General features: G+C 66.3%; 2 protein-coding genes across 2 annotated transcripts; both read right to left on the reverse strand.

The window, feature by feature from the left end:
• Positions 1–746: 746 nt before the first annotated feature.
• LOC147084885 (uncharacterized) lies at positions 747–5,321 on the reverse strand. Its single transcript, XM_085979581.1, is given in 3 exon segments — positions 747–2,401; positions 2,403–3,436; positions 3,439–5,321. Coding segments are annotated over 3 exon segments (2,697 nt in total). The 5' UTR covers positions 4,079–5,321; the 3' UTR covers positions 747–1,378.
• A 2,613-nt stretch (positions 5,322–7,934) lies between these two features.
• Positions 7,935–11,269, reverse strand: LOC147084886 (uncharacterized). The gene is given in 4 exon segments (XM_085979365.1): positions 7,935–8,708; positions 8,943–9,376; positions 9,378–10,181; positions 10,183–11,269. Coding segments are annotated over 4 exon segments (2,511 nt in total). The 5' UTR covers positions 10,816–11,269; the 3' UTR covers positions 7,935–8,068.
• Between the last annotated feature and the right edge of the window lie 1,501 nt (positions 11,270–12,770).

Raw genomic sequence — 12,770 nt, forward strand, 5'->3', positions numbered from 1 at the left:
GACCTGGCCGCGATGCCCCCCATAGTCGAATAGTCTGCCGACGTTCGCTGCCCCGATGGAGGCTGGGGGTCAGTTGCGGGGGCGTGGAGAGACGCTCGACAGTGACCATCAGGGCAACGCCAGGACCTCCCTCTCCTCTCTCAACCGCTCCCGCCCGCCCCCCCTTGGGCCTTTGAAGTCATCCAATACCTCCCCTGAATTAGCCAGGTCTCTCTCTCTGTAACGCCCTCCTCGGCTCCTCAACCGCCACCGGCTTAAGGTTCACGGGATGGTCGGCTGGGAGTGGCCACTGCCCCCAGCCAGTCTCGGGGAGATTGGTGAGTGGGGCAGGGGCTGGAATTGGCCTCAGGACCCTCCTGGGACTTGGGAAGAGGGTGAGGGGGCAGTGGGGAAATAAATACCCCAGTCAGGGCTTGCGATCATTGACTCCGGCTGCAATTAGCGCGAGTCCGTGAAGGGGGGATCGGAAGCAGACTGCGATGCACCCCGCGGGCGAATAGCCCATCCTGCGACGGAGGGGCTTCTCAGGAAGGGGAGGGGGGGCACAGTACGACAACAGGGTGCTGACGGTGCCACTCAATCCATGATAGAGAGCTTTCAGTATTCACAACGTGCAATGGAGCAGGGTGAGGGAAGGAGGGCAAGGGGAGGAGAGAGGGGGGGAGGAGGAGAGAGGGAGGAGGAGGAGGGGGGAGGAGGAGGAGGAGGGGAGGAGGAAAGAGAGGGGGAGGAGGAGGAGGAGGAGAAAGGGGAGGAGGAGAAAGGGGAGGGGGAGAAGGAGAGGGGGAGGAGGAGAGGGGGACGAGGCGAGGGGGACGAGGCGGAGAGGGAGGGGGACGGGGAGGAGGAGAGGGGGACGAGGAGAGGGGGGACGAGGCAAGGTGGAGAGGAGAGGAAGGAGGAGGCGAGGGAGGAAGGAGGAGGGGAGGAGGCGAAGGGAGGAGGAGGTGGTGAGGGGGGGATGAGGGGAGGAGGGGAGGGGGACGAGGCGAGGTGGGATGAGGCGGAGAGGGAGGGGGACGGGGAGGAGGAGAGGGGGACGAGGCGAGGTGGCGAGGAGAGGGAGGAGGAGGCGAGGGAGGAAGGAGGAGGGGAGGAGGCAAAGGGAGGAGGAGGAGGGGGACGAGGCGAGGTGGAGGAGGCGAGAGGGAGGAGGAGGAGGTGAGGGGGACGAGGCGAGGTGGGATGAGGCGAGGTGGAGGAGGAGGGGGAGAGGGGGGATGAGGCGAGGTGGAGGAGGGGGAGAGGGGGGACGAGGCGAGGTGGAGGAGGAGAGGAGTTGGGACAAGGACCAGACCACAAGACGCCTCAATCTGGCGAGCGATGGCAGGGCCCAGCACCGTCGAGCAGGCCCACCCTCCGGGTCGGAGGCCCGCCCTCAGCGGGGGCAGGGCAGGGGCCGCTCGTTGGCGTGGCAGGGCAGGTGGCAGGCCAGCTCGAAGGCCCGGGCAAAGGCCTCGGGGCAGTGGGGGCAGCAGAATGCCGGCTCCTGCAGGCCGGGCAGGCGGCACCGGTGCTTGAGCAGGTGGACCAGCTGCGCAAAGCTCCGCCGGCACAGGCTGCAGTCATAGGGCAGGGGGCCCGAGTGCGGAGCCCGGTCCTGCGGGAGGTCGAGGTCCTGCGGGAGTTCCAGGCTTCGGGCCTGCGGGAAATCGAGGCTTTGGGCCTGCGGGAGATCGACATCCTGTATGAGTTCGACATCCTGCGTGAGGTCGACATCCTGCGGGAGTTCGAGGCTTTGGGCCTGCGGGAGATCGAGCCTTTGGGCCTGCGGGAGTTTGAGGCTTTGGGCCTGCGGGAGATCGAGCCTTTGGGCCTGCGGGAGTTCGAGGCTTTGGGCCTGCGGGAGATCGAGCCTTTGGGCCTGCGGGAGTTTGAGGCTTTGGGCCTGCGGGAGATCGACGTCCTGTATGAGTTCGACATCCTGCGTGAGGTCGAGGGCCTGCGGGAGTTTGAGGCTTTGGGCCTGCGGGAGAGCAACATCCTGTGGGAGTTTGAGGTTTTGGGCCTGCGGGAGATCGACGTCCTCTATGAGTTCGACATCCTGCGGGAAATCGAGGTTTTGGGCCTGCGGGAGATCAAGGTTTTGGGCCTGCGGGCGTTCGAGGCTTTGGGCCTGTGGGAGTTCGAGGTCCTGCGAGTGATCTGGGCCTTGGGAGTGTGCGAGTTCGAGGCCCTGGGCCTGTGGGAGTTCCAGGCCTCGGGCCTGCGGCGGCTCGAAGCCTGCGGCCTCCCCGGCGCCCGCGGCCACGCTCCGCCCCACCGCCTCCCGGCCTGGCCCGCCCAGGGCCCGGGTGGCCCGGCAGTGCCGGGCCTGGTGGCCCCTCAGGCCCGAGGGGGCCTTGAAGGCCTTGCCACAGGCCGGGCAGGCGTGGGGCCGCAGCTGGGAGTGGGTGCGGCGGGTGGCGGCCCAGCATGGAAGAGCGGGTGAAGCCTTTGCCACAGGAGGGGCAGACGTAGGGCCGTTCGCCCGTGTGCAGCCGGGCGTGCTGGTCCAGGTCCCAGCCGCTCTTGAAGGCCCGGGGGCAGGCCGGGCAGGGGAAGGGGGCCTGGTCGGAGTGGGAGCGCAGGTGGCGGGCCAGCTCGTAGGGGTAGCGGAAGCCCTTGCCGCAGGACGGGCACAGGTGGCGGGGGGGGTCGGACCGGTGGCGGCTTTGGTGCTTCAGGAGGTAGGAGGCCGTCTTGAAGCTCTTGTCGCAGGAGGGGCAGGGGTAGGGTGTCTGGTCGGTGTGGGTGCGCAGGTGCTGGGCCAGGTAGTGCGGCCGCTTGAAGCGCTTGTCGCAGAGCGGGCAGGGGTAGGGGGCCTCATCTGTGTGGGTGAGCCGGTGGCGCAGGAGCTCGTAGGAGTTGACGAAGCCCTTGCCGCAGGCCGGGCAGGCGAAGGGCCGCTCGTCCGTGTGGCTGCGCTGGTGGCGCAGCAGGTGCGAGGCCCGGTTGTAGCTGCGGCCGCACTGGGCGCAGGCGAAGGCCGGCGGCGGGTGGCGGTGCTGGGCCTGGTGGGCCTGCAGCTCGCCCGAGGCGGCGAAGGCCAGCTGGCACAGTGGGCAGTGGAAGGGGCACCGGCCAGCGTGGCCCTGGAGGTGGTGCCGCTCCAGGGCCCCCGGGTCGGAGAAAGCCTTGCCGCACACCGCGCACTTGGGGCCCGGCTTCTGGCGGGCGATGGCGACCGCGTGGGGACCCTCGGCTACCGGCTGCTCAAGGGGGCGCGCGGACTGCGGCTCCCACCCCTCCTCCGGCCCCGGCTCTGCCGCCGGCTCTGGCGCCGGCCGCTGGTGCGTGCGGCGGTGACGGCGCAGGGTGCCGGGGTCGCGGACGGCCTGGTGGCACTCGGGGCACGGGTAAGGCCGCTCGCCAGTATGGGAGTACTGGTGGCGGAGGAGGTGGGCCGAGCGGCTGTAGCCCTTGCCGCACAGCTGGCAGCGGAAGGGGCGGCGGCGGGGGGCCCGTGCTGGTCCCGCAGGTGGCAGGCCAGCCCCTCGGGCCGGGCGAAGCGCCGGGGACAGGCCGGGCAGCGGTGTGGCCGGCGGGGGTCGTGCACCAGCCCGTGGCGGGCCAGCTCGTAGCGCTCCTTAAAGGTCTTGCCGCACTCGCCGCAGCGGAAGGCCGGGGCCCGCTCGTGGCGTCGGCGGTGCTTCTGGAGGTACCAGGGGGTGGCGAAGCGCTGGGGGCACAGCGGGCACTGGTAGGGTCGCTCCCGCTCGCAGGCGTGGCGGGCCAGCAGCTCGGGCAGGGCGAAGCAGAGGCCGCAGGCGAGGCAGCGGTGGAGGTCCGCCACATCCTCCGCCTCCTGCGGGCAGCGGTGCCGGGCCAGCACCTGGAAGTGGCCGAAACCGCGGCCGCAGGAAGAGCAGATGAAGGGGGTGCGCGGCTGGTGCTGGGTGCGGTGCCAGGAGAGACACCAGGCCCGGGAGTAGCGCTTGCCGCAGTCGCCGCAGCGGTGCGGGCGGTTGGCGGGCGATCGCGGAGCCAGCGGTGTCGGGCGCCCGCCCTTCGCGCCTCGACGCACGCCCGCGGCGGGCAGAGACTCCCCCTCCGCCCACTCCTCCATCGGGGAATGCGCCGTCTTCGCTGTCAACATGTCGCTTCGCGGCGGTCGTGCGCACCTCTTCGGGGGAACTCCCCGTCTCGTTTCACGTGGCGGTTCGGCGCGACGGGCCCCTCATGGCCGCGGTCAGCTGAATCTTCGGAAGAGGAGGGGGGTTGGGGGGCCGCGCTCCCGCCCGTGCTGGGATCAAGACGTCCGTCGCCGGGCTGCCCCCACCACCGTTCGTCCTCCGCCCCTCCGTCTCGCGCGGCGCGGCGTCTCCGGGATGTCGTGGGTCTTCGTGACCCAGCGAGGGATTGGCGTCAAGGCGGTACTGCGGAAGGGAGAGCGCAAGACGGCATTCAGACATCGCACGGCGCAGACACGCCCAGGTTCAGAGAACGCACAGCGCTCACACTCCCGAGTTCAGGGAACGCACAGCGCTCACACTCCCGAGTTCAGAGAACGCACGGCGCTCACACTCCCGAGGTCAGAGAACGCACGGCGCTCACACTCCCGAGTTCAGAGAACACACAGCGCTCACACTCCCGAGTTCAGAGAACGCACGGCGCTCACACTCCCGAGTTCAGAGAACGCACAGCGCTCACACTTCCGAATTCAGGTAACACACAGCTCTCACACTCCAGAGTTCAGGCAACGCACGGCGCTCACACTCCCGAGTTCAGGGAACGCACAGCGCCGAACCTCCCATGCTCTGATAAGGAACAGCGCTTTAGATATAGCTCAAGTCATGTACTGATATTAATCCCTCATTATTCCCCTCTCTCACTCACTGTCCCAAGTTTAAAGAAAGAATTGTATTTCGATAGCAACATCTCTAGACGTCCCAAAGCGCTTTACAGCCAATGAAGTACTTTTTGAAGTGCGGTCACTGTTGTAATGTGGGAAACACGGCAGCCAATTTGCGCACAGCAAGCTCCCACAAACAGCAATGTGATAATGACCAGATAATCTGTTTTAGTGATATTGGTTCAGGGATAAATATTGGCCCAGGACACTGGGGCGAACTCCCCCCTGCTCTTCCTCCAATAGTGACCGTGGGATCTTTTACGTCCACCTGAGAGAGCAGACGGGGCCTCGGTTTAACGTCTCATCTGAAAGGCGGCACCTCCGACAGTGCAGCACTCCCTCAGTACTGGCACCGGGGAGTGTGGGCCTGGATTATGGAGCTCGAGTCCTAGAGTATATACATCTACCTCCGACAGTGCAGCTCTCCCTCAGTACTGGCACCGGGGAGTGTGGGCCTGGTTTATGGAGCTCGAGTCCTAGAGTATACACATCTACCTCCGACAGTGCAGCGCTCCCTCAGTACTGGCACCGGGGAGTGTGGGCCTGGATTATGGAGCTCGAGTCCTAGAGTATATACATCTACCTCCGACAGTGCAGCGCTCCCTCAGTACTGGCACCGGGGAGTGTGGGCCTGGATTATGGGGCTCGAGTCCTAGAGTATATACATCTACCTCCGACAGTGCAGCGCTCCCTCAGTACTGGCACCGGGGAGTGTGGGCCTGGATTATGGGGCTCGAGTCCTAGAGTATATACAACTACCTCCGACAGTGCAGCGCTCCCTCAGTACTGGCACCGGGGAGTGTGGGCCTGGATTATGGGGCTCGAGTCCTAGAGTATATCCATCTACCTCCGACAGTGCAGCGCCCCCTCAGTACTGGCACCGGGGAGTGTGGGCCTGGATTATGGAGCTCGAGTCCTAGAGTATATACATCTACCTCCGACAGTGCAGCGCTCCCTCAGTACTGGCACCGGGGAGTGTGGGCCTGGATTATGGAGCTCGAGTCCTAGAGTATATACATCTACCTCCGACAGTGCAGCGCTCCCTCAGTACTGGCACCGGGCAGTGTGGGCCTGGATTATGGAGCTCGAGTCCTAGAGTATATACATCTACCTCCGACAGTGCAGCACTCCCTCAGTACTGGCACCGGGGAGTGTGGGCCTGGATTATGGGGCTCGAGTCTCCGCAGTGAGGACTCAAACCCTCGACCTTCTAACCGGTGTCAGTGTTGAATCACGTAACGGGATTATTTTTGCCCGAATTCTCCTCTCCCCGCCACAATCCGAGGTGTCTCACACCTCACAGAAAGGCCGCTCATTTGAAGTTGCTTGCCCCGGGAATTTCTCTGCCATTGGCGCGAGGGTGAGGTGCCATCCATCGGGGCATCGGGCAAGGAGGGGGTGTGGGGAAACCCGTCACAGACAGACAGACAGACACAGCTCGCCATCGGAGTACAGTGGAGACAGAAACCATTGTTTATTCAGTCAAGACAGGTTTCAGAGCAAGTACGGTAACAGAGCGAAGCAGTCAATCGGACCGGCGGGGGAGAGAGACAGACAGGGAGAGAGACAGAGAGAGAGAGAGAGAGAGAGAGAGAGAGGATAAACAGACTGACTTGCCAATATAACAACAGACATTATTCAGGAAGACAGGCTTGATCAAGAGCCAATACTGGCTTCATTCCTCCGCTCTCTCCACAAGGTGTCCTGCTTGCCATGGTCAAGATTTCATTCAGATTCCGTTCCGGCACTTCGTTCCCGAGTACAACCGGCTCGTGGGCGGGGTATTCGACCAGATGGGGCATCGCGCCCGATCCTGTTTTCCCCCACCCGAGGGTTGCGGCCTGCTTAGTACCCCCACGATCTCAGTTCCCAGCGAAGGGGGGTAAACGGAGGGGGGGGGGGGATTGGACCTGGCCGCGATGCCCCCCATAGTCGAATAGTCTGCCGACGTTCGCTGCCCCGATTGAGGCTGGGGGTCAGTTGCGGGGGCGTGGAGAGACGCTCGACAGTGACCATCAGGTCAACGCCAGGACCTCCCTCTCCTCTCTCAACCGCCCCCGCCCACCCCGCCTTGGGCCTTTGAAGTCATCCAATACCTCCCCTGAATTAGCCAGGTCTCTCTCTCTCTGTAACGCCCTCCTCGGCTCGTCAACCGCCACCGGCTTAAGGTTCACGGGATGGTCGGCTGGGAGTGGCCACCGTCCCCAGCCAGTCTCGGGGAGATCGGTGAGTGGGGCAGGGGCTGGAATTGGCCTCAGGACCCTCCCGGGACTTGGGAAGAGGGTGAGGGGGCAGTGGGGAGAAAAATACCCCAGTCAGGGCTCGCGATCATTGACTCCGGCTGCAATTAGCGCGAGTCCGTGAAGGGAGGATCGGAAGCAGACTGCGATGCACCCCGCGGCCGAATAGCCCATCCTGCGACGGAGGGGCTTCTCAGGAAGGGGAGGGGGGGCACAGTACGACAACAGGGTGCTGACGGTGCCACTCAATCCATGATAGAGAGCTTTCAGTATTCACAACGTGCAATGGAGCAGGGTGAGGGAAGGAGGGCAAGAGGAGGAGGGGGGGAGGAGGAGAGAAGGAGGAGGAGGGGGGGAGGATGAGGAAGAGGAGAGAGAGGGGGAGGAGGAGGAGAGAGGGGGAGGAGGAGGAGAAAGGGGAGGAGGAGGAGAAAGGGGAGGGGGAGGAGGAGAGGGGGAGGAGGAGAGGGGGACGAGGCGAGGGGGACGAGGCGAGGGGGACGAGGCGGAGAGGGAGGGGGACGGGGAGGAGGACAGGGGGAAGAGGAGAGGGAGAGGGGGGATGAGGCGAGGTGGAGGAGGAGGGGGAGAGGAGGGATGAGGCGAGGTGGAGGAGGCGAGAGGGAGGAGGAGGAGGTGAGGGGGATAAGGGGAGGAGGAGGGGAGGGGGACGAGGCGAGGTGGAGGAGGAGGGGGAGAGGGGGGATGAGGCGAGGTGGAGGAGGGGGAGAGGGGGGACGAGGCGAGGTGGAGGAGGCGAGAGGGAGGAGGAGGAGGTGAGGGAGGAGGAGGGGAGGGGGGGCGAGGCGAGGTGGAGGAGGAGGGGGAGAGGGGGGATGAGGCGAGGTGGAGGAGGGGGAGAGGGGGGACGTGGCGAGGTGGAGGAGGAGAGGAGTTGGGACAAGGACCAGACCACAAGACGCCTCAATCTGGCGAGCGATGGCGGGGCCCAGCACCGTCGAGCAGACCCACACTCCGGGTCGGAGGCCTGCCCTCAGCGGGGGCAGGGCAGGGGCCGCTCGTTGGCGTGGCAGGGCAGGTGGCAGGCCAGCTCGAAGGCCCGGGCAAAGGCCTCGGGGCAGTGGGGGCAGCGGAATGCCGGCTCCTGCAGGCCGGGCAGGGCGGCACCGGTGCTTGAGCAGGTGGACCAGCTGCGCAAAGCTCCGCCGGCACAGGCTGCAGTCGTAGGGCAGGGGGCCCGAGTCCGGAGGCCCGGTCCTGCGGGAGGTCGAGGTCCTGCGGGAGTTCCAGGCTTCGGGCCTGCGGGAAATCGAGGCTTTGGGCCTGCGGGAGATCGACATCCTGTATGAGTTCGACATCCTGCGTGAGAGTCGACATCCTGCGGGAGTTCGAGGCTTTGGGCCTGCGGGAGATCGAGCCTTTGGGCCTGCGGGGAGTTTGAGGCTTTGGGCCTGCGGGAGATCGAGCCTTTGGGCCTGCGGGAGTTCGAGGCTATGGGCCTGCGGGAGATCGAGCCTTTGGGCCTGCGGGAGTTTGAGGCTTTGGGCCTGCGGGAGATCGAGCCTTTGGGCCTGCGGGAGTTTGAGGCTTTGGGCCTGCGGGAGATCGACGTCCTGTATGAGTTCGACATCCTGCGTGAGGTCGAGGGCCTGCGGGAGTTTGAGGCTTTGGGCCTGCGGGAGAGCAACATCCTGTGGGAGTTTGAGGTTTTGGGCCTGCGGGAGATCGACGTCCTCTATGAGTTCGACATCCTGCGGGAAATCGAGGTTTTGGGCCTGCGGGAGATCAAGGCTTTGGGCCTGCGGGGCGTTCGAGGCTTTGGGCCTGTGGGAGTTCGAGGTCCTGCGAGTGATCTGGGCCTTGGGCGTGTGCGAGTTCGAGGCCCTGGGCTAGTGGGAGTTCCAGGCCTCGGGCCTGCGGCGGCTCGAAGCCTGCGGCCTCCCTGGCCACGCTCCGCCCCCACCGCCTCCCGGCCTGGCCCGCCCAGGGCCCGGGTGGCCCGGCAGTGCCGGGCCTGGTGGCCCCTCAGGCCCGAGGGGGCCTTGAAGGCCTTGCCACAGGCCGGGCAGGCGTGGGGCCGCAGCTGGGAGTGGGTGCGGCGGTGGCGGCCCAGCATGGAAGAGCGGGTGAAGCCTTTGCCACAGGAGGGGCAGACGTAGGGCCGTTCGCCCGTGTGCAGCCGGGCGTGCTGGTCCAGGTCCCGGCCGCTCTTGAAGGCCCGGGGGCAGGCCGGGCAGGGGAAGGGGGCCTGGTCGGAGTGGGAGCGCAGGTGGCGGGCCAGCTCGTAGGGGTAGCGGAAGCCCTTGCCGCAGGACGGGCACAGGTGGCGGGGGGGGGTCGGACCGGTGGCGGCTTTGGTGCTTCAGGAGGTAGGAGGCCGTCTTGAAGCTCTTGTCGCAGGAGGGGCAGGGGTAGGGTGTCTGGTCGGTGTGGGTGCGCAGGTGCTGGGCCAGGTAGTGCGGCCGCTTGAAGCGCTTGTCGCAGAGCGGGCAGGGGTAGGGGGCCTCATCTGTGTGGGTGAGCCGGTGGCGCAGGAGCTCGTAGGAGTTGACGAAGCCCTTGCCGCAGGCCGGGCAGGCGAAGGGCCGCTCGTCCGTGTGGCTGCGCTGGTGGCGCAGCAGGTGCGAGGCCCGGTTGTAGCTGCGGCCGCACTGGGCGCAGGCGAAGGCCGGCGGCGGGTGGCGGTGCCGGGCCTGGTGGGCCTGCAGCTCGCCCGAGGCGGCGAAGGCCAGCTGGCACAGTGGGCAGGGGAAGGGGCCCCGGCCGGCGTGGCCCTGGAGGTGGTGCCGCTCCAGGGCCCCCGGGTCGGAGAAAGCCTTGCCGCACACCGCGCACTTGGGGCCCGGCTTCTGGCGGGCGATGGCGACCGCGTGGGGACCCTCGGCTACCGGCTGCTCAGGGGGGCGCGCGGACTGCGGCTCCCACCCCTCCTCCGGCCCCGGCTCCGCCGCCGGCTCTGGCGCCGGCCGCTGGTGCGTGCGGCGGTGACGGCGCAGGGTGCCGGGGTCGCGGAAGGCCTGGTGGCACTCGGGGCACGGGTAAGGCCGCTCGCCAGTATGGGAGTACTGGTGGCGGAGGAGGTGGGCCGAGCGGCTGTAGCCCTTGCCGCACAACCGGCAGCGGAAGGGGCGGCGGCGGGGGGGGCCCGTGCTGGGCCCGCAGGTGGCAGGCCAGCCCCTCGGGCCGGGCGAAGCGCCGGGGACAGGCCGGGCAGCGGTGTGGCCGGCGGGGGTCGTGCACCAGCCCGTGGCGGGCCAGTTCGTAGCGCTCCTTAAAGGCCTTGCCGCACTCGCCGCAGCGGAAGGCCGGGGCCCGCTCGTGGCGTCGGCGGTGCTTCTGGAGGTACCAGGGGGTGGCGAAGCGCTTGGGGCACAGCGGGCACTGGTAGGGTCGCTCCCGCTCGCAGGCGTGGCGGGCCAGCAGCTCGGGCAGGGCGAAGCAGAGGCCGCAGGCGAGGCAGCGGTGGAGGTCCGCCACATCCTCCGCCTCCTGCGGGCAGCGGTGCCGGGCCAGCACCTGGAAGTGGCCGAAACCGCGGCCGCAGGAAGAGCAGATGAAGGGGGTGCGCGGCTGGTGCTGGGTGCGGTGCCAGGAGAGACACCAGGCCCGGGAGTAGCGCTTGCCGCAGTCGCCGCAGCGGTGCGGGTGGTTGGCGGGCGATCGCGGAGCCAGCAGTGTCGGGCGCCCGCCCTTCGCGCCTCGACGCATGCCCGTGGCGGGCAGAGACTCCCCCTCCGCCCACTCCTCCATCGGGGAATGCGCCGTCCTTGCTGTCAACATCTGTCGCTCCGCGGCGGTCGTGCGCGGCTCTTCGGGGGAACTCCCCGTCTCGTTTCACGTGGCGGTTCGGCGCGACGGGCCCCTCATGGCCGCGGTCAGCTGAGTCTTCGGAAGAGGAGGGGGGTTGGGGGGCCGCGCTCCCGCCCGTGCTGGGATCAAGACGTCCGTCGCCGGGCTGCCCCCACCACCGTTCGTCCTCCGCCCCTCCGTCTCGCGCGGCGTCTCCGGGATGTCGTGGGTCTTCGTGACCCAGCGAGGGATTGGCGTCAAGGCGGTACTGCGGAAGGGAGAGCGCAAGACGGCATTCAGACATCGCACGGCGCAGACACGCCCAGGTTCAGAGAACGCACAGCGCTCACACTCCCGAGTTCAGAGAACGCACAGCGCTCACACTCCCGAGGTCAGAGAACGCACGGCGCTCACACTCCCGAGTTCAGAGAACGCACAGCGCTCACACTCCCGAGTTCAGAGAACGCACAGCGCTCACACTCCCGAGTTCAGAGAACGCACGGCGCTCACACTCCCGAGTTCAGAGAACGCACGGCGCTCACACTCCCGAGTTCAGAGAACGCACAGCGCTCACACTCCCGAGTTCAGAGAACGCACAGCGCTCACACTCCCGAGTTCAGGGAACGCACAGCGCTCACACTCCCGAGTTCAGAGAACGCACAGCGCTCACACTCCCGAGTTCAGGGAACGCACGGCGCTCACACTCCCGAGTTCAGAGAACGCACAGCGCTCACACTCCCGAGTTCAGAGAACTCACAGCGCTCACACTCCTGAGTTCAGAGAACACACAGCGCTCACACTCCCGAGTTCAGAGAACGCACAGCGCTCACACTCCCGAGTTCAGAGAACGCACAGCGCTCACACTCCCGAGTTCAGGGAACGCACAGCGCTCACACTCCTGAGTTCAGAGAACGCACAGCGCTCACACTCCCGAGTTCAGGGAACGCACAGCACTCACACTCGAGTTCAGAGAACGCACAGCGCTCACACTCCTGAGTTCAGGGAACGCACAGCGCTCACACTCCCGAGTTCAGGGAACGCACGCCGCTCACAATCCCGAGTTCAGGGAACGCACGGCGCTCACACTCCCGAGTTCAGGGAACGCACAGCGCTCACACTCCCGAGTTCAGAGAACGCACAGCGTTCACACCCCCGAGTTCAGAGAACGCACAGCGCTCACACTCCCGAGTTCAGAGAACGCACGGCGCTCACACTCCCGAGTTCAGAGAACGCACAGCGCTCACACTCCCGAGTTCAGAGAAATGCACATCGCTCACACTCCCGAGTTCAGAGAACGCACAGCGCTCACACTCCCGAGTTCAGGGAACACACAGCGCTCACACTCCCGGGTTCAGAGAACGCACAGTGCTCACACTCCCGAGTTCAGAGAACGCAAAGAGCTCACACTCCCGAGTTCAGAGAACGCACAGCGCTCACACTCCCGAGTTCAGAGAACGCACGGCGCTCACACTCCCGAGTTCAGGGAACGCACGTCGATCACACTCCCGAGTTCAGGGAACGCACGGCGCTCACACTCCCGAGTTCAGAGAACGCACAGCGCTCACACTCCCGAGTTCAGAGAACGCACAGCGCTCACACTCCCGAGTTCAGGGAACGCACAGCGCTCACACTCCCGAGTTCAGAGAACGCACAGCGCTCACACTCCCGAGTTCAGAGAACGCACAGCGTTCACACTCCCGAGTTCAGAGAACGCACGGCGCTCACACTCCCGAGTTCAGGGAACGCACAGCGCTCACACTCCCGAGTTCAGGGAACGCACAGCGCTCACACTCGAGTTCAGAGAACGCACAGCGCTCACAGTCCCGAGTTCAGAGAACGCACAGCGCTCACACTCCCGAGTTCAGAGAACGCACAGCGCTCACACTCCCGAGTTCAGTGAATGCACAGCGCTCACACTCCCGAGTTCAGAGAACGCACGGCGCTCA

This window comes from Somniosus microcephalus, unplaced genomic scaffold (assembly GCF_052327205.1).
Source record: "Somniosus microcephalus isolate GS21.2 unplaced genomic scaffold, FLI_Smic_1.0 unresolved_chr9, whole genome shotgun sequence".
Lineage (NCBI taxonomy): Eukaryota > Metazoa > Chordata > Chondrichthyes > Squaliformes > Somniosidae > Somniosus > Somniosus microcephalus.